General features: G+C 48.2%; 1 protein-coding gene across 1 annotated transcript; it reads right to left on the bottom strand.

Moving 5' to 3' along the window:
• Positions 1-515: 515 nt before the first annotated feature.
• On the bottom strand, positions 516-12,252 carry RAD21L1 (RAD21 cohesin complex component like 1). The gene is made up of 13 exons (XM_054644550.2): positions 12,094-12,252; positions 11,808-11,937; positions 10,236-10,335; positions 9,172-9,278; positions 8,628-8,813; positions 7,912-8,013; positions 6,817-6,927; positions 5,575-5,804; positions 4,631-4,733; positions 3,774-3,913; positions 3,010-3,090; positions 2,367-2,444; positions 516-1,590 (listed from the first exon to the last, which is right to left on the bottom strand). The coding sequence occupies exons 1-13, from the start codon at positions 12,235-12,237 to the stop codon at positions 1,399-1,401; spliced, it is 1,704 nt and encodes a 567-aa protein (XP_054500525.2). The 5' UTR covers positions 12,238-12,252; the 3' UTR covers positions 516-1,398.
• Between the last annotated feature and the right edge of the window lie 9,388 nt (positions 12,253-21,640).

The raw sequence follows: 21,640 nt of genomic DNA, 5'->3' as shown, positions 1-21,640 counted from the left end.
GAAGTGCGAGGCCTGCCATAAGGAAAAGATGAGCTGCCCTTGGTTCCAGCCTTGGCCTGAGCCTTGCTCCTAATTCCCACCCAAAAATAGCGTTTCTTTTGCAGAAAACAGAGAGGATTTTACCATACAGGGATGCTTTTCCCTTCCTTACATCCAGAAAATGGACCCCTCAGAGAACAGCAGCACAGGCCCAATACTTATTTAATGAAATATTCCTGTCCAGAAAGGACACTCAGCTGGAACACCCCCACAGCCAATGGCCACCCCATGCCCCACACTGGGGCTTCACCTCTTTTAAAGCCTTTTTACTCCTTAAACAGACCCTGAAAACCAAACCACCCCAAACCCTGTGGGACAGGAACCACACACATTAGTGGGCACAGACAAACAGTGCCACTGGAAGTTGGGTGACAAGAGCACCCATCCTTTCCCATTTAAAGTAAAATCACCAAGTCCCTCACTGAGATGAACCCATAGGATTTGATCCTTCAGAAGAAATAACAACAAGCAAAGGAAACATTTTCTGATTTTTATTGATTCCACACGAAGGAACAGTGATGTCCCCACAGCACCAAAGCAGCTGAGTGGGGCACAACCATTCCTCCTCCAGGTGGGAGGCAGCTGGAAACCAAGAGCTTCAGAAAATAACAGTAAAAGGGATAAAATTTATCCTACATTAGATAAAAATGCAAAGAATTAATAATATTTCAGTTAACGTCCATTTTTAAATAGATCTACATATGAATAAATGTGTTAATAAGTTAAAAAGCTCTGTGAAATCTGAAAATGCAGGATTTCTAAGAAATAGAATTTCTTGCTGCAGCTTCTGGACTCTTCTAGGGCCAGTGTAATCTCTGTCTGCCTGAAGACACAAAAACAACACTGGAGACAGTACCCTGCTAGATCTTAAAATATGAAAAAGTGAACATTCATTGACAGGAAAAATTTTAAATAATCTAAATTTTTTTGCTACAGAGAGTAAACAGATAACTCTTACTGATGGTATTAGAGCCTTGTCAAAAATAATTTAAGCTCCAAAGGTAGTCTTTGAGAAAGGTTTTGAAGGACTTTTATAAAATTCCTTTGAGGATTTTTATAAAATTCCTTTGAGGACTTTTATAAAATCCTCCACAATGTAAATCTCTTATGTAGAATATATATTTTAGTGATATTTTATTAACATATTGTATAACTATCATAAAACTCATCATGTAACTATAAATATTAATAATAAGCCCTGTAGTGATCACCTGGGGCAGGACCCCTGCACCAGCCATGACTGGGTGGTACAGAGGACAGGGAGCTCTGCTCATCTCCCACAGCTTGACAAGACATTCCATCCTTTTTCCAGGAAAACTATTTGCTGGAAAATGCAACCCAAGCTGTATTTTGATCAGTTTATCTGATCTTGTCAAACATGGGCCCAGCAGTGGCTGTGAGGTCAGCAAAGGGCTTGGGCTGCCGCAGCTCGAGGACCTGCTGCTTCTTCAGCACCAGAAAGATGTAAAATGTGGCTGCAGCTTCTTTCCGGGTGTTTCTCTGGCAGAGTTCCCGGAAACTGAAGGAACACACGCCCGATCTCTTCAGTAGCTGTGTGAGGGAAATGAGAAATCAGTCAGGTCAGCTTCTCCACCTGTAAAACGGGAGCCCATGGAGTCCCAACAGAGAGCACTGCACAGAGGGAATATCTCTGCCTGAATGCCTCACATAGGATCCCATCTCCATAGAATCATGGAAGCACACACTGGTTTGGGTTGGAAGGGACCTTAAACACCATCTCACTCCCCCACCCTGGATACCTCCCACTAGACAAGGTTGTTCCAAGCCCCATTTAACCTGGCCATGAATACTTCCAGAGATGGGGAGCCCACAACCTCTCTGGCTATCTTCCATCTGTGTTTAAAGAAGTGATTCTTCACATTTTAATGCCATAATAGGGTTGGTACTTATGTGTGTTACTAAAACCTACAATTCCACAGAATTCCATTACACTAGTGGAGTGCTTCCATCATGCTTTCTGATTGATAACGATAAGTACAATTGAGCAGTTCTTTGGGCTCAGTTATCTCTTGTTTTTTAAAGGCTGTACCTAGGTGTAAATATTTATTTACTATTTGCACAGACTTTTGAAATACATTACAAAAAAAGAGCCTTCAGAAAATTCTAGTAATTCCAGCAGCTGTGCAAAGGAACACCACACATCAAGACCTAGAATCCTGATTTTCCACAGAAATACCAAAAAAAGTGCATGCTGCACGTGAGAAGGGGAGACACAATGGACAGTAGAAGGAAGAGCTTTTCTAACATGGTCCAGCTGAAATCAACACCAGCTTTTGGTATCTAATAACAAAATCCAGTACTGGTACCTGTAAAGTTTTTTGTAACCGAAGAGTTCTCTTGCCCCATCTTATTTCTTCATTGTCTTTCCCGGTCGTTGTTTGCTCCTTGAGAGGAAGTAAACAGAAAGTTGGTAAGGGTTTGTGAAAAGTCACACACCATGAGAAAAAGGACAAGAGTTCCAGGCTGGCTAAAAATCCAGATGGAGCTGCATATCTGGATGGCCAAACTCAGGGAATCTGGAGCCTCTGACACCTCTGTGCTCACACAAGGCTGTGTGAAACAAAGGAAAGAATGGGACCTGTGTGCTTTGTGCTCAGAGATAGCTCAGGTGCAACATGGACAAGGTCCCAGTGAGGCAGCTCCACAGCCAGGTACTGCTCTGTGGGACTGGGATTCTGACACGATTTGTACTGACTGGGGCTTAAAGAGATATAAGAGATATTCAAATATTTGGCTTGGGATTTTGGGTTTAACCTCTGAAGCCTGCAGCTGCCTGCCCTGGTTTCAGAGTACCTGAACATCCTCAGACCCAGCAAGGCTGAAATTATTTCCTGCTCACAGGAAGCAAAACTCCCTGTAAGTTCATGATGCTATTTTTTTTTTTTTTTTTTTTTGAGAAACAGGGTTATCTCCTGAAACAAGCCAGGGCCATCAGCTTAGGACACACACCTCTGGCACCTCCACCTGCTGTGCTTCAACCTCCTGGCCCAGGGAATTTTTTGAGCTCTCGGAGAAAGCTGCTCCATCCTCCTGTGAACATGAAGAAGACAATCGCTAGGCCTGGCCATTTATGCACACAGTGCAGTTCTCTTTACACAGCTCTTCTCAAAGAATTTATTGTAATGAAGTTTTTCAAAATAAGTTAATAAGCTGCTATTTCTACCATGTCTTCCCTGATACAGGGAAGGACCTTGCTGTAGGATTTATCTACAGATGAAACTAAACCTATGGGCAGAGTTCAGGCATGGAGCACACATTTTCTGCTGCCATTAGCTCCAATTTCATCACTTTTCAACATTAATGACCCTCATATTCTCTAAAGAATGCCCTTTAGCAGAAGTGAAGATGGAAGAGATATTTCTTAAGTATTTCCTTAATATGACACCCAAAATGTAAATTTTCTGCTTTATAAAGATTATATTTGTCTCTTCAGTACACTATTTCATATTCAATATTAAGCTCTCATGTATACTTAGTGATTAAACTGTAATCTATGCTGATTAATAAACATTTTAATTAATCATTCATTCATTGTGGGAGTTCACCAAATTATAAAGAAACTTTCATCACACAAGGTACTTAATGCTCTCTTGACTGTTTTTAGCATCCTCTCCAAACATTAGTAATTTCTTAACGTGTTTTAAATGGAAACTTAGCAAAAAGTGGAACCAATAGGCACACTTAGGTCTCTAAAACTGAGGAAAACTGCTCACTATAATTTCACCACAGTTCTCATTGGTTTCATTTCTGTCATTCTGTGATGTCAACATAAAGGAATCATTTCTAATTTTTCTCCCAGTCTCGGAATGAGCTGGCTCCTGCAGGTAACTTGGCTCTTCTACTGGCAGTATCTCTGTATTAATAGAAAACCAAGGTTGAAGAGGAAATTACTGTGAATCACCATCCTTAAAAAAAAACCCACTGAAAACCAAAAATCACACAGAAGTTCACAGTCTTTGAGAGGAAGAGCCAGAATAAGCAAATATTGAAGAAACATCATTCCCAACAGAATCATGGAAGAAGAACCTTCTAAGGCAGGTTTTCCTTTTCTGAAAGTTGACCTTTATGGACTCACAGGAGGTGGGTTTGTTAATTAATTTTTGAGACAGGTTAGGTTCCCAGCAGAGCAAAGGAATGAAAGTGGATACATCCTTCTCAGAAGATCTAAAATGGAACACTTCTTCTTGCCTGATATTAACCAAACACATCTTCCAGATACAAGTAGAACTTTTTACATTAATTTGGAATTTTGGAGAGAAGTTTGATTAAGCTTAGGATAAGTGGGAAGCTATTTTTTTTCAATTATATTGGAAAAAACCCCCCAAGCAACATTACCCAAAGCTGTAGTTTCAGAGATAATTAGAGAAACCAAAGATGAAACAAAAAATATCTTCTTATGCCACAAGGAAGAAAAAACTTGGATTTCATTTAATTTCTAAGAAACAAAAGAACAGCAAAGTAGTAATTTGTGTAATACTGCACAACAACACCTCTTGTGTCTCTCAAACATTATGTAGAATAGAAAATACTCTCTAACACCTAATTCTGCACAACAGAATTAAAATATTACCTGTAGTGTCTTGCTCTTTTCTCATTTCTTTCATTTCAGACATCCTCCGTATTCCATTTGCTCTCATCTTAAATCTGTCAGTCTTGAAGCATTTTTCAAAGAACTGAAAATAATTATTTTTTGTTTGCTTTCAGAATATCATGTCAGATTATTTACAAACATCAACACAAAATATGAATATGAGCTGTATGTTAATGACTGCAACCCAGAATTTCAGTATTTGAATTAGGTCACTCTGAAAATCTGCAATTTTTTTTTGTTTGTTTTTAAGCAATAGCTTTCTGCAGCTCTGACATGAATTCCATGAAAAAAAAAAAAAAACCATCTTAGGAGCAGCTTGAATAATTTTTCTTGAAGCCAGCCAGTAGGGAAGGATGAAAGAAAGAAACATCTGCAGTTTTCATCTTCTTAAAGAGCAAGTTGTAATTCTGCAGCTGGACTCTAAGTGGTGAAGCTGCACTGCTGCAGTGAACCCTTCCAAATCCATCAGCAATATTCTACTACTAATGTCTGATGTACCTTTAAATAAATATAAACAAAAAATATCTCAAATTGATTACAAAGAGGAAATAAACCAGGAAAAACACAACAAAGGAGAAAACATAAAAGAAATAGACAGAAAAGTAAAAAGTTGTGTCTCAGTACAAGTTCAGTCAGGCACCAGTGTGTGAAATGAAACATCAGCTCTCACGTTCCTTTTGTAGTTTTTCACTTGTTGGAGTGCAGAAGGTTAAGGCTGTGACCCCACAGATGATGAAACAGTGGTGAGTGTGCAAACCATCAGGTGTCTGCTGACCTGTACTGCACAGCAATGCTCAGGGCACACCTGCAGCCAGCTCCAACTTCAGATCAGAGTCTGCAAAACTCTCCCAGTCAGATCCCAGCTCTGCAACAATCCTGGATTCTGCACAGTGGCACAGACCCCACAAGGAACTGATGTTTACCTTTTGCAGCTGATCATGAATCATAGGCTGTGAAGAATGGGACAGGAGTTTATCCACACCTCCCCACTCCTTCCACATCATCGTTTTCTTGGTAGGGGGAGCGAGGTCCAGCGTGGCCAGGAGGTCAGTGGAGTTGGAGAGCTGCTTGTAAATGGTTTGGCAGCTCAGGTTCTTCTCCACATCCACCAGCAGCTTCCTCTTTCTTTGTTTTTTCTTCCTCTGGGTGGCACCTACATAAAGCAAGTATTAATAACAAGTCTTAAGGTCTATTCCTAGGGCATTAAGCACACAAAAAAAGCCCCGTGAATCAACCTGGCTGCCAACCTTCTGAACACTGCCTAGACTTGGAAATCAAAGTACAAGTGCACAGGCCATTCCTTCAAAAGTTTCTGTGAAGCTTTCACTCTTTGTACTCTTTTATTGGAAATTCCCTTATGTTTAATTTTGGAAGATAAATGACTCTTTTAATAAAGAGCTGGGTACAGGACAACATAATGAAAAGACACAATAGAGCAACAAGACTGAATAAGCTGTCTTTAATCCATCAGGAAGTTAAATGCTCCAGGAACTGCTGATGCACTCAAGAGGTTTCATTACCTCATAATTAATATCTGTATTTGTCAGTTTAATCCTTTAGCAATTTAATCAAGATGTAAACACAAAAGAAAGGCAACGATTACTTATATAGTCATAACTTCCTGGATATTATTTGGGCAGGCCAGAAAATTCCAATATTGTAAATATTGCTGTCAACATGAGCTTGCTTATTCATAAACAACCACCTATGTGATAGGGGACATTTAGATTTCCTCTGCAGAGGAAATGTAATACTTTTCACCTTGAATCCTGTTAAAAGTTCACAAACCAATGTTTTCCAAAGGCTTGAAAGCTTTAGAATTGTGATTTTAAATATAAAAGTCATTGATGTGTGACTGGCAATTACAGTTTTTCAGGTGAATCTTCAGTACCACCCCCAAGGCCAAGCTTGCAATGCTACCAGAGCTGAAGAGCAACAAAACTTGACTTGGTACATGGAAGAAACTGCAAGCACAAATTTGGGCAGCTGAGATAAATAACCTGACACTGGGTTTGTATAATATTTACTGTAAAAAGGAACTACTGACAGTAGGAGCAGATGAAATCTAAAGTGGGAATAATCTATATTGCAAATATTTTCACTACTAAGAAGCAAACCAAATCCAGTTAATGCAAACATTTATCAGAAACAGATCAACTTCTGACCTGTATCATCAACTGGCTCAAGCACAAATCCTTCTTCCTGGAACAAAAGGATTGTGTCACTCATTGTTTGATTTCCATCCTTAACAATGGTGTCTGCACAGTTGGACTCAACTGCAAGAAAACCCAGCAAATAACCCAAATTAAAAAAAAAGAAAAATTATAATATGGATTAATTTCTCAATCACATGGCAGAGAATGCTACCGGACAAAACCAGCGAGAAATAGGAAACTGTAGTTTTGTTTATAATCTCACTTATGTTCACCAGTTCCTTCTCATAGTCTCAATACTCTACACTTCCCTTCACTGATCCCAGAATGACCAGGCCAGAGCAGAGACAGATCTGGAGAAACCCCACACAACAGAAAGTGTTCAGGGCAAAGGTGTTTAGTTGCAATCCCTATCTGTTTCCAGTTTCAGGCAAGTGCATGGCAGTGGAGACATCTCTGTCAACAGAAAAGGAGCAAGCAGCACCAGCAATAGAGCAAGGAGAGGCAAGAGCCACTTTATCCCTTTAAAGTTGTTCCAGAATTCTCTGTTTTAAACTAACACTCTGATAGGGGAGTAAGGATTTAAGATAGCAAAAATTTCTCAGAAATAGTTATCAAAGCTTAATTTCTTTCATCAACATCAAACCAAAAGAAGATTAACAGCACCTTTATGAGCTACTTAAGTGTCATTTGTTGCAGAAATATGAAGCCAGAAATAGAAGCACAGAATTGTTTCTGTTGGAAAAGACCTCTTAAGCTCTCACTAGGAAAGTTCACTGTTACAGGACAGCCTTATTTGGGTTTCTTTCCCCCTCAAAAGGGACATCATGCTGTGAGCAGCAGGGTGGACCAACAGCATATCCAACAGGATGTCACATGAAGGTGTTTCTAAGCAAGGTGTTTCTAAGTTACAAATTTGGAATCCCTAAATCAAATAAAATTATCCTAAAATGGTGGATGAAGCAGTTTAGGGAAAAAAAAAAAGCAAAATAAATGAAGAAAGGAAAAAGGCACAAGGATACTACAAAAAGCTGAATGTGAGTGACATTAGGCATTAACACAGGAACAGAGGGTTTATGTGAGATGGAGCAGACACTGCAAACTCACTGGCTGTGCTGTTCTCTGGCAGATCTTGTGACAAAGGACGTGCTTCCTCCACATCAAGAATGTCTTTATCTAGGACATTTTGCTCATCTCTCAACAAGATTTCTTAAATACAAAGCACATAGTTTTAATCATTCTAAGCCTTAGTAGTCATGAAATAGTCTGATACAGCCCAATGTTAGTCAAGGTTAATACTCTGCAAAGAAAGCAAGCTCAGCTTCTGCAGATGGCTGGCAGTGGTGTGGCTGTCTGCAGCAGCACACAAAGGAGGGGATTAGTCCCAAGTTTGAGATTTCCACCCTTCTTTTTTTCTAATATGGCCTTAATAGTTTTAACAGGTATCAATCTGTAAGGTTTACATAAATGCTCTAAGCCATAATGATCCAGAAACTACTTTGCTGCCTTTGTTATTACAACAGTAAGGATAAAAACACTGCACTATTTCACCTTCAAAAACAAAATTAATTGTTAAACATTAAGCATAAATGTAATGCCTTTAATTCTAAAATAATGAAATACAGCCTTTAAACCAATTTGATTTGGCAGTGTCTAAGTGATCATAGACTTAGTGACAGGGAGTAAAAATATATGTATGAAAACAACAACTAACACAGAATTTATGTTTGACAACAATTGCTTTGCTGCTGTCTTGACTGTTTTCCTGTAAGAATAAAAATATTTGGAAAGGAACCAATTCTCTTTGCTGTGGCAAACCCTACCAATCATATCTGCAGCATCCTCCTCATCCCCAAAATGGTCATCCTGGAAGCAGTAAACATCTTCGTGCAGCACAGATTTGTCTCCGCTGGTGCTGGCTGAGTTGGGATCGGCCATCAGACTGTTACTGCTCGTCAGGACACTGCCCTCAAAGAAGCTCTGTCTCCTCAGGGCTTCTGCTTCTTCATCTGAGGGAACACACAATTCCTGATCCCTCATCTGGGTGAGTTTTGTAAATTCAGATGTATCAATTTCCTAATTTTTCAAGTAATTTTTAAAAGGTTGCAAGACATACCTCAAATGGAATAAAGAATAAACAATGTTATCTAATTTAATAAAAGCAGGAAATGTTTGGTTTGGTCCTCAGTGTCTGACACCAGATTATATTGCTTACACAAAATTTTAATCTTAAAACAGCATAATAGGCCAATCAGCAAATGCATGAAACAAATGGACCTCTAATCACAGCTTTTTCACACATGGAAAGAGCTCACATAAAACACACTTCCCCTTATGAAATTCTTCCACTTTCTCAACTACTCTCACCAAAGTTTCTATCACAGAGAAGTATACTGCTTTCATAATCCTCTGTAAGTGTGATTTCTTCAGCTCTGCTCTGATTCAAGGTAAAATGTTCAGCAACATCAATGGCCCTGATGAAAAAAATATTATAAAAATATAGAGTGAACTGAAACACATTGAGCATTCAGCTGGAATGTGAAAACTTGTTTCTACACAGCCTTCAATCCTGGCATTTTATCACAAGCCCCCACATTTGTCCACTCCCTTTTGCCTCTAAACTTGGGCTTTTGTGATTTTGTTCCCAAGCCCTGATACCTACCAGACCCTTGTCAGAAGGCAACTAATTAGTGAAACATCTTTTAAATCAAATTACACAACTCTTGGGCAGGTAGAAAAGGCACCTTTACAGAGTCAGCACACTGAGGCACTTGAATAAAGTGTATTATATTGCAGCTGTACTTACAAAATAATAAACCCTTACTGATCCCATCAAACCATATTTATGAGGAGGTACAGAGCAACCCTCAGTGGAAATCTCTTGTCCTGGACCTTTGGGGCATCAGAGCCATCAGAAACATGACTTAGCCTCCTGGTTTTTATCAGTTTTCTACATTAGTGCTGCTTTGTGTCAAAAAAGCATAAGAAATATGCTGGCTTTTTCTCAGGAGCCAGGCTGACTATTGCTGATAAAACACCCCAGCCCCAGAGAGCAGTGGAGCAGAAACAAAATGAAGCTACCCAGTGGAACAGTGCAACACTGTGTGGTTACTGGCCACATCTTTCAGGATTATTACTAATTTTTATCTCTTCTCTTGGGGTTCAGAAAGCTGTTTGCATCCTTCACTCAGACAATTTAAAATCCTGAAGTCTAAGTTCAAGACATTATTCCATTGTGAAGGTCTGTTGATTTAGAGGACTGAGGAAAACTACCAAAGCACAATGCCTGTGGCTGTAGAACTCAGAATTTAGGAGAATTCAGTTACTAAATCAAAACAACCCAATCTGAGTCTCAATCAGATAACAGCAAGTGTATAGCTTTTACTTCTGAAAATTCTAAAAGAATGAATAAATACTAGGGAAGCATTTACTTTACATCTGGTAGTGGTGCTTCAAAATCATGAAATTCTTCAGGTAATGTAATGGACTGATAAGCAGCCTCAAAGTTCTCTTCTGGAAGGTCAAGAAGCCCTGAAATAAACAGACAACATAACAAAATAAGTATCAATAAAATAAAAGTAGTCTTCTCTCCCAGGTAGGTATAATAAGCCCATAAACCTGTCAGGAGGGACTGCTGCCATTCTAAATCACAGAATGGTAAAGTTTAGGCACCCAAAAGTGGAATTTCAGTTTCCATGTCCTTAAGATGATCTATTTTTTACAGACAGATACAAAAGAGTCTGCTGCAACAGGGCCTGAAATATGCAAGTACTTGTGTTGGTGAGCAGCTGCTTTAAGTCCCTGGAAGGTTCTCCCAGCTGATGTCTAGCCCAGAGTCTTTCACAGCACTGCAAATGAACCACTGTGTTTTCCTTTCCTCTGCTCTGTCTCCATAACACTGTTCTCCAGCATCAAATAATTATGTACTCAGACTGCCAATTACTTGGAAATCCTGGAAAAATTCACATGAAGAGGGATTTCTCAAGGTCATCCAACCCACCCTTTTACCCAGAACAGGGTTAATTTCAAAGTCAGATCACTTTTGTCTATTTCTGTTGATGCAAATTTCACAGCATCCCTGAACAGGCTCTTTCAGCATTTTACCACTTCTGCTGAGATTTTTCTCCCCCTTTCTATCTAGGTAAAGTCTCTGTTGCAGCAGTGGTGACTGTTGTGTGCTCTTGAGCTGTGTGGTGCTCTCCAAGTTGCTATAGGATCTATCTGCAAAATAGCCACCAGTTGTGGCTGGCAGATTTCAGTTGCATATTAAGGGAAAATTTCTTCCCTAAAAGGGTTTTCAAGCCCTGGCACAGGCTGCCCAGGGTAATGCTGGAGTCACCATCCCTGGAGGGATTTGAAAGACATGTGGTATTTGGGGACATGGCTTAGTGGTGGCCTTGGCAGTGCTGGGTGAACAGTTGGACTGGGTTTTGGAGGGCTTTTCCAGCCTAAATGGTTCTGTGATTCTATAATTCTGTGATCATATCCTTGAGAATAATGCAGAGTAATTATTGACTATTTTGCAAACAGACCAGGTCACAAAGCACATTAAAACTGGCAGTAGACACTGGTGTTCTCAGGCTTTTTTTTAGACAACAGTGCCTCCCATTTATTGCCTAAGTATGACAAATACAGAGCCTGTTGGAAAAGGCTCCAGTCATCTCAGCTCCCTTCTCCCTGTCTACATGGCTAGAGCTCAAAACACACTGTCAGGTCTGGCACTGACACTGTTAGACATGTTGTTGGTGTCATCAGAAATTAAAATTAATTATCTAGTAATGGAGGCTGAACTCAAGCATCTCCTTGTAAGCCCACTTAAGATACTGCTTCTGTTAAGGGAGTCAAAGACCAGAAATGGCACTAAATTAAGCCGGACCAGCAGTGGATGCTAGTATGTTCAGTTTCCTTTGGGGTCAGTAATGTGTATTTAACAGAAAATTAATTTGTAAAACGAGAGCATCTGTACAGAACACAGATGAAAAAATGCTGAATTTTGTGTATACCTGGACGAAAGGCTGTCTTCATTTTGGTCAGAGCTTCATTGCAGTCTGCCAAGAGGTACTTTACTTTCCTGTTGTAAATCCGCACCACCCCCAGGAGTAAGTGTCCAGAGGTTCGCAGAGCTATAGCAAACTGTGAGGATTTAAATTAAAAACAAAAGTTGTTCAGGAGTTAGTATTTTTGGCAAAAACATTAAAATATTACACAGAAGTAACAGAGTTCTCTACAAGAGACCAACACCTCCACCCCAGGACACTGTGGGAGATCCCTCCTCATGCCACAGCCTACCTTTGGGGAGAGGATTTTTTTGACAGTGGTCTCTAAATTGCACTCAAAGATGTGTGCCTTGGTCAGCTTCTTCTCCCAGTGGGCAGCCAGCCAGATTTTGGCCAGCGGCCCCCGCTTGTTGATGAGCAAATGGACGTAGAACATGGTGCCTGGCCAAAGGTCTCAGGGCAGCCCTGACAAAATTCCCTGAGCTCTTCCCCTTGCAAAAGGAGATGGGTCCTGGGGCCCCAAGTGGGATTAGGGATTTAATGGAATCTGAGGGGATGGGGAACCAGTCAGGTGCTGTGGGGAAGGGGGAATTTAGTGGGATCTGAGGGGATGGGGGGACACAACCCAGGCACTGAAGGGGACAAGTGGTTTTACGGGATCAGAGGGGACAGGGAACCCAGGCAAATATTGAAGGGATGTGAGGATTTAGTGGGGTCCAGAAGGGCTGGGATCACCCAGCTGGGCGCTGAGGGAGTGGGAGAACCCTGAGAGCACTGAGGGAATGAAAGGATTTAGCAGGACCCTCAGAGGGCGGGCAGGGGGGATTTGGCGGGATCCTTAGAGGATGGGTCAGGGTGGATTTAGTGCTGCCTGAGGGGACAGGGGGAGCCAGCCAGGCCCTGAGGATTTAGCAGGACCTAAAGGGATGGGGTGACCAAGACGTTGAGGGGACAAGGGGCCTGAGCAATGCCAGGCGGGACGTATTGGACTTAGCGGGATCCTGAGGGATGGATGGGCACAGCCGGCCGCTGAGGAGCCCTGCGGGGATGAGGAGCCCGGGGGTCGAGGGGGATCCACAGGCGCTGAGGGGGCTCGGCAGGGCGGGCGGACCCTCCTCAGGCCTCAGCCGCGGCTCGGCCGAGGGCGGGAAGGCGCCGCGGGGGGGTCCCAGAGCGGGCCCGCCCTCAGAGCCCCCGCAGGGCCCGTGTCCATTCGGCACGGCCCCGCACAGCCACGGAGCCCTCCGCAGGGACCTGCCGCTGTCAATGGCCCCCTCTTTCTGGGGCTCGCCAGCAGGAGCCACGCGTGCTCCGGAACACATTGTCGCAAGCCTCATTTTGGGCTCATGAAAGTCGAGAGCGATCTCACTCTCCTCTCCTTGTCTTCCCCTCCCATTCTCCTGCCAATCCCTGTCACCCTTGACGTTCTAAGTGCCCTTTTGCAGACACCGCCCCATCTCTTTCTCTGCAGGTGAGCAGCTCCTGCGTGGCTCCAGACACGTCTGATAAAAGTCCCCTGGTGAAAGAAATTCGCAGAAGAAAACAAAAAAAAAGCCAAACAAAAACCAACAGAGCCTCGGGTCGGACCTCTGTGCAGGGGGGGAAAGGCAAAAGGTGCACAGCCATCCATTTGTGTCAGCTCCAGCCACCCCTGAGAGAAGACAGCATGTTTGCACACTTAGGTGTCACCAGCCAGGAAAAAAATAGATTTTCACCCTCTGCTTCATGCTTTCCTTGCTTTATATTCAGGCAGAACAAGCGAGGCTCCCGTTGCTCCCAGGCACAGCCCGGAGCATCAGCTGTTGCCATATCACAAGGCACCTGAGGTTTTCCCTGTCTCCCTGGTGTTAGCTGAAAATAATGAGATCTTAATTATCACCAGGAAAGTGCTGAGCCTCATCCCAGTGCGGCTCTGCATCTGGTCATAGTGACAAGCAGGGCTCCATCCCTCCAGCTGCCTTTGGGCTGGGGCTCAGATGTTTGGGAAAGGAGAGGGATTTTTTGCTATAAATCATCCTTGGAGTGGTGTATCCCAACGGGGACTTGCAGGAACCTCCCACGAGCCCAAGGGCAGGTATCCACTACCTATCCAGGGCACCAAACCTGTCTGAGAACTCCATGCCCTGCAAGAGGGGAACCACCCTCATTGATGCCCACTGTGCAGCTCCAGCACCAAGGCTCATGTCCAGCCCTGCCGGCCTTGCTGGTGGCAGCAGCTCCCAGGAGCAGATTGCTGGATTAGAACCCCCCCCTTATCCATGGGGAGCACTGGGATGCTATGTCTGGGGTACACAGGGACTGGCACTGACAGTCAGGGAGGCTGTGATGTGCTGGGCATCTCTGGTCCTCCCAAATTGCTGGATCTCACGGTGATGTAGAGCCAGCTCCTGAATTGCCTGGCTGCTTTTTCCCTGACCTCTGAGTCACCTTGAGCCGTGCTGGCTGCGAGTCCTCGCTCTGCCATGGGATGCTGTGAATGCTAAGGAGGCAGGAATGAAACTTCACCTCGGTGGTGAGGCTGGATAGGGGTCAGCGCTGCCAGTGGGCACCAGACAGCTGTGCACTCCCCAAAATTGGGCTGTCATGCACAGGGCTGTATCAGGGAATAGAACCAGGTCCTGTCTAGCTCCATCACATTCCTGCTCCTGCTGTCCTCTTCTACCTGCCTGCAGCTCCCATTTGCTGTCCTGAGAGCAACGTTCAATAATTTTGTCTGAGGAGTTACATGTTCCCATCCCTGGTTCCCCATCTGGCTCCTTCACCCTGTTCCATCTCCCAGACTGCTTCCCTCCCTCCTCTTTCCTTTTCTTTCCAAGTCGTCTGTCTCTCTCCTCCAGCACTCCTGCAGTTTCATTGTGAATTTTGGCAGTGCTCCCTCTGACCTTGGCTGTCTCCCTCCTCTCTTTGCTCCTGCACTGGCAGCATAGATCTTGGCTGTCTCAGTCTCTCCTTCTCTTAGTGCCAGCACCTTGGGGATGGCATGGCCTTTGCCAGACCCCATCCTCAGGATCAGGAAGTATTTTGGGCTACCCTGAGGCCCCTTCAAAGGCCTGGGGTCCCCTCCAGCTCCCATCCAGCAATGGCAGTGGGATCCTGGCGTAGCACAGTGCCAGCAGCAATGCCAGCAGGACACATCCCTCCACCTCATCCCTCACAGGTGGCCCCTCGAGCATTGCTGTGGGATTGGGGTGCAGGAGCAGCCCCTGGGCAGCATGGAGCCCTGACCCCATGGCAGGCTCAGCCCTGTCCTTGTATGAAGGCAGGTGGGAGCCACAGCAGGAGTGCCTCTGCTTCTGCCTCACAAATCCCCATCCTGGCCAGGCTCCTGGCCTTGGCATCCCTGGGTGCATGGGCAGCCCCAGGGCTTGGGTGCTCCAGAACAGAGGGCTTGACCACAGCTCTGCTCAGGAGCAAACTGGTGGCAGTTCTGTCTTCCCAGGGAATTTGGCGATGGTGAGGCAGCAGATCTGCTCCTGCCCATCTGTTCACAGAGATATGCTTGCCTGCTCCAAATCCATCTTTTCTTGCTGATTTGGGACAATCTGTGTCCCATGACCTACTTGTCTCCAAGCATCTCCTGCCTTCCTGCGGAGTGGGTTGGTACTAAAGACTCTCTAAATGTAGTTAATGTGTCAGGATGCACTTACATTTATTTTTAATTCTGCTTCTTTCTCGGCCCACTTCTGGCTACATCTCTGAGGACACTGTGCTGGGAAGCCTCTGTGTTTCACAGAGTCACAAAGTCACGGAATGGTTTGGGTTGGAAGTCACCTTAGAGATCATCTCATTCCAAGTCCCCTGCCATGGCAGCTCCAGCTCAGAGACTGAGAGGTGCCATGTGTTGGTCTAGAGAGTTCCAGTAGCATCATGGATAGACACTGTGCCTGGATAGGTGCTGAGCCTGGATGGTGTTGCACCTGTCCAGCCCTCAGAAAACACAAATGCACCTCTTTATTTGTGTGGCACGCTCTAAAACTCTCTGACCATTTTTTATCCATTTTAGCTGTATCTGGCAGAGACTTCAAAGAAAATTCCTGCCCTATCATGACACAGGTGGCAAGAAATTCCCATCTGACATCACACAGAGCAGTGCCCAGACACTATGGATAACACAGAGCCCAGTGTAGCTGCAGAGGAACACACTGTGTGTGGAGACAGGGTTCAGGACACGATGGGGACAGGTTGCAGGGCACAAGCATCATCCCTGCAGCCCCAGCACTGAGCTCACCCAGCACCTGCATCACTAGGTGTGCTTGTGGAGATGATGGAAGCATGTGAAGGTGTTGAAGGGAATGGCAAAGTGATGGACAAACCTTCCCAGCAGCTGTCAGTAGCCCACCAGCTATTGCTTGGGATTTATATCCACATCTCCAGGCACTGCTCCAAATGTGGAAATAGACCACGTCATATTAACAAATGAGGGAAAGCGTGTGGCTGCCAGCAGGTCACTGCTGGGGCACGTGCCTGGCTCTGGTGCCAGGTCAGGAAGAAGAAGAGTGCAGGCACTAATGAATGCTCTGGGGAAAATGGAATAAATAACATGTGTGTGTGTGTGTGTGTGTGTGTAGGGGGGGCATTAAGCCCGGTGGGACTGTGGTGGGACCGCAGGGGTCAGGAACTCCTCTGTCCTAGGCTGGGGCATATCATACCTGGCACAAACCCAGGTCAACACCCACTTTTCCTGAGAATTTGGGGACAGTCTGGGCAACGTCCATATGGGACCTCTCCTTGCTGTCTCTGGGGCTGGGGATGCTCACGCTGCAAGCCCAGTGTCCCCAGCCCTGCTCCACCTCATGTCCCACAGGGGACTGCTGGTTGTGGAGGGCACGTCCTCCAGGCAGACCCCACACAAAACCCACCGTGCTGCTCTGTGCTCTCCAAAGCCCCTCCCCACGCAGCCCCCCGGGGTGCCCACGGAGGGTCCCGGCGCTGCCGAGGGGGTGCACAGAGGGTCCCTGTCGCACAGGGTACGTGCACGGCAGGTGCCGGTGTGCACCCGGGCGTGTGCATGCGAGTGCATGTGTGTGCCCCCCGTACGTGTGTGTGTGTGCGTGTGCGTGCGGCGGCCGTGCGCGACCGCAGCTCGGGGCACCCACCGCCCGCCCCGCGGCGACACCGGCACCTGCCCGGGGAGCCGGGGAGGCGGCGGGGGTAGGCAGCCCGACGCGGGGGACCGGGAGGGGAAGCGGGGCAGCTCGGTGCGGGCATCGGCGGGGAGGGCAGACCGAGCGGAGAAGCGGGAGCGGAGCCCGGTGCGCGGAGCGGGGCCACAGCCCGGTGCGGGAGCGGGGAACGGGAGGGCAGACCCCGGCAGGAGAAGAGGGTCCCGTGAGGGGCAGTTTAGTGGGGTCACAGGGACACAGGTCCCCACAGGGGGTTTCAGACGGATTCGGGAAGGTGGGTCGCGCGGTGGGAGCCTGGTTTGGGAAGGGGGAGAGCCAGGTGGGACGACCCGGTCCGGAGAGGCAGGTGGGGGTTCAGGGAAGGAGAGCAGCCCGGTCTGGGGGTCGGTTCCGGGAAAGGGGGACAGTCCGGGCGAGGTCTCCGCTGCGAAGGTTGCCCGGTTCGGCTGAGCGGGATCCCAGGAGGAGGAGCAGCCCGGTTCGGAGACCTGCGGGGTGGGGCTGGTAGCCCGGACTGGGGAAGAGACTCCGGGGAGGGGAAGCATCCCGCCCTCGGGGTTCGGCTCTGCTTTGGGGAAGCATCCCGGTTCGGGGACCCGTCTCCGACCCAGAGGAGCATCCCGTCCCGCTTCGACCGCTCACCTTCGGCCGCGCAGGCCGGCGGCGGTTCCATGGCGTCCCCGCGGGCGGCGGAGCTGCGGAGCCCGGACGAGGCGGCGGCGGGTGCGGGGGCCGGTGCGGGCGCGGGGGGGCCGGTACCGGCGGGCCCGGGGCTGGCTCTGGCGCTGGGCTGTGCTCTGGGCGGCGCGGCGCTGGTGGTGCTGGCAGGGGCCGTTCCGCGGGCGGCGCGGCCCGACCCCGCCGTGCCGGCGCGGCAGATGGAGCGGCTGGAGGCTCGGGCAGCCCGGCTCCGCGCCCGCCTCGACCGCTGCACCGTGGCCGGGCTGGCGCTGCTGGCCCTGGGCGGGCTCCTGCTCGCCGCCCTGCTGCTGGCCGCCGCCGCCGCCCGCCGCCGCGCCCGGGCCGCCCGCCGCACCGGTGGCACCTATGGCTCGGTGCGGCTGCGGCTGCGGAGGGTGTCAGCTGAAGGGACTCGGGCGCTGCTCGAGAGCCAGCTGAGCCCCCCACCCCAGCCCCCCGAGGGGCCCGGCTCCTAGCTGTGCGCACCCCAGGGACACCCCGCCACTGGCAGAAAGGGGGTCCCCCTGCTGCACTCCAACACCGATACCATTGGGTGAAACTTTGCCTACACCAGCCTTCAGCCACCATTCTCACCTCCTTGAACCCTTCTTGAATGGGGCTCCGGCCCAACAACACCGGACGATTGAGGCTTTGGGGTATTCCACCAGACTGCATGGCCCTGGCCGGGTTGTTCCCCGCCACCAGCACTGGGACAGCATGGCCTTGGGACCTCCTGTTGCCTCCCCAGCACCTTCCTGGATGGGATCCTGCCACCAGCATCATGGCTGGGGCACAACCAAGGCAGCCATGGGATTTCTGTGCCACGGTCGGTTGCAGCCTGGGCTGGATGTGAGGCTGAGCTCCTTCCCACAGCCAGCACCTGACTGCTCTTCCCTACAGACCTGGTTTTGCCATCAGTGACCATTTTTAGCAATAGTTTCCTGTAAAACTCTGGCACAGCGCTGGTGCTTGCACTGCTCCGGGCAGAAGAGGAGGCAGCAAGCAGGCCCACCACCTGTGGGGCGGGGTCCAGCCCCCTGCCACCCCCCAGCCCTCACAGCCCACCAGCTCCATTCCGCACAGCAGGATGAAGGCCAGGACACGCCTGCACCGTGCCAAGCATCCCACTACCACCAGCAGCCCCGGAATGGCCTCTTCCAAACCCATGGTGCTCTGTACAGAAGAGAGTGGATGATTCTCAGTGCCTCGAGGTGACGTGGTGGTTGTGTCCCACACTGGCCTGGCAGTGCTGCTGCTGGGATGTCCCCAGGCTGGCCTTTCAAGGCCATTGTCTGTGGTGTGAAGGCAAAATTGCATCTCGGGAATTAAACGTGAAGCGTCATTAAAGCACAATGTTCTGTGGAAAGAGAAATGGCTATGAGCAGTGTGCTGGGAAAGGGAAATAATTATCCCACTGGAAAATGCAGACCCACAAAAGGTGCTGTTTATCATGAACTGCCACCAGTTTTCAATCTATCTCATAAGCTACCCACTTCAGACATTCTCAGGCAGGGACAAGTACCTCCAGACAGCCTGACACAAAGAAAAGTGATTTTTACATCTGGTTGTCTGGGTTGGGTTTTATTCCAGGGCTTCCAGTGTCTCCTTGTATGCTGGGAATGGTGTCCTCTGCCCTGTGTTTCCATAAATGCTTCACAGATTATTCTTCCCACTGCTGTGAAGTGCCACATGCCTCTCTCCCTGTCACCATATCACCAGCCACGCTCTGTATTTATTGTAGGATCCCAGGGAACAACTTTGAATCACCTCACACCTGCAATCCTGGCACCCAGGCACCTTTCCCTGGGATGAAACCACACTTGGAGTGAAATGGGTGGCTGTGCCCCACTGTCCCCAGACAAACACTGCCTGTACCCAACAGCCTTGGGACAAATGGCTTTAATCAGAGCCTGAGGGGCCAAACGAAGGGTCCAAGGAGAACACGGAGGGGCAAATGTCATTGTGGCTGTCACTGCGGGGCTCTAGGGTGGAGGAGGGGGTGATGCTGTGGGAAGGAGGGAAGAGAGGGGAGGAAAGGGAAGAAGAGAAAAGGGGGAGAAAGGGGGAGCTCTGAGTCTTCCCAAGCAAGGCTCTGCCCTGAGAAGGCAGATGTCCCTCCTGCAACTCAGCACTGGCTCTGCATTTCTGGATTAGTAAAATAAACCCGTTAGATGAAGAAATCAACCTCATCCCTTTTTTGTTGCTTTAAATAAGATGGAAGGGGTGTTTTCAGGATGAAAAGCTGAGCCTGGTGAAGGTTACAGCTGTTAAGCACCTGCTGTATGTGAGCACAAGAAATACTTCCATGGATTAGGCCATGAGGCTGTTCAAGAAACTGCAGGAAGGGGCTGTTATTGCTTTGTCAGCACGTTGCTGGACTGTGCCTTGAGTCCTGCAGGACTGGGGGGAAGCCTCTACATGGAGGGAGATATATTTACAATGAACAACCTGTGAAGGAACAGCACAATTAAAGAAGATTGCCCACTGAGACCTCCAGGGCTGGGATGTGATCTTGTACACAACCTCCCCTAGGCTGAGGTGTAGGGTGGCTGTGGCAGAGAGACATGGAGCTGTCTGACCTGGCCATTCCTTCATCACTCTGGCAGGCACTGGGAAAGAGGCACTAGCATGTGGTGCTTAATGTGCAGGGGAGTAGTAGGAAGCAATCCAAAATATTTCAAAGTGCTGAGAAAAATCTGGCTGGGAAAGGCTGATTCTGTGCAGCCTGAGTGGAAAGAGGGTCAATGGCTCTCCAGTCCCCCAGTGCTGGTGTTTTGGGGGTGTCTTTCTTTGTGCCAGGAGTGAGCAAAGCAAGCAGGGAGGGCCCAGAGTGCCTTTCCCAGTTCCATATAAGGGGGGCTGCTTTGTTTTCCTGCTGGGCCACACACACGGCTTCCCTGTACCCAGGATCCAAGGGATGTAGCACCGGCTGCGGGGTAATTAGCAACGCCGGGGGTTCTGCCATCCCATCGGGAGCGTGCAGGCAGGTGCTGTGGGCTGGGTGGGCTGGCAGATGGCCTGAAGGACTCTCTGGGGATCCTGAGCCATTACCAATAATCCAGTGCCTCTCTTCAAACGTGTAGTGGAAGTGCTGCTGCTGGAGGAGGGAGGCTGAGCCCGTGCCAAGACCGCACACCCAGCCCCAGCCACTCCTCACAGCCTCCCCATAAAAATTAACGCGGGGTGTGTTACTGTGCTCCCGTGCATGTTAATGTCGCTTAGGGCACAAACAGCAGTGCTGGGGACAGGGACACATGGCTGAGGGCCTGAACTGGCCCTCCTGCTGAAGGGAGACCTGGCCCTTGCAGCCACTGTGGAGCAAACCCACAATGGGGGCGGCTGTCCCCCAGCCATTCTCAGGGAGTGGGGTTTGTGCTGGCCACAAGCCCTACAGATGGAATAAGGAATGTGCTTGGGATCACTGATCCTCAGGAGCCACCTCTGCCATGCTCCAGCTCCTTTGGTGGCACCCAGGCCAGCTGTGGGGATGGTCTCCTGTTCCCACTGTCCTGTGACAGGGAGAGGAGGATCCTTGCCTCGCTTTACCCATCCTTTCTGGAGAGTGGATGGCTCAGCCCAGGGAGCCCAGAGGCTCAGGCAAAGGCCTGCAGCAGACACTTGTCCCCTTTGGAACCCACTCCCCTCCTCTGCCACCTGTTTCCCAGCTGCACAACACCACGGACCCGCCGGGGCCGGGCGCTGCAGACAAAAGCCGGTTCCTCGCTCTGCCGCAGCCTCTCCCCGCGCTGACTCGCTTTAATTGGCCCCATCAAAGCCGGCTGCGCCTCTCGCTCCCGGTAGGTCGCAGAACATGATTAATTCAGGAACAGAAAACAGCCGCCCCCTGCAGAGAGGGCCTCTCGATGAGGCCAAAGCTGTTTCCTGTCCCCCATCCAGTCTTTCAACCCCAGCAGCAAGTTGGGAGCTTCTTTCTCCTGGAAGGAAGCTATGGATAGAGGGGACAAGCAAGAGTAATGGCCTGACCCAGCCTGAGTCTCTCTCCATCCCTCCCATGCTGCTCTGGTCATGGGCATT

This window comes from Agelaius phoeniceus, chromosome 17 (assembly GCF_051311805.1).
Source record: "Agelaius phoeniceus isolate bAgePho1 chromosome 17, bAgePho1.hap1, whole genome shotgun sequence".
Classification (NCBI taxonomy): domain Eukaryota; kingdom Metazoa; phylum Chordata; class Aves; order Passeriformes; family Icteridae; genus Agelaius; species Agelaius phoeniceus.
Note: the sequence above shows the minus strand (reverse complement) of the source record. Positions and strands in the feature narration are given on the sequence as shown.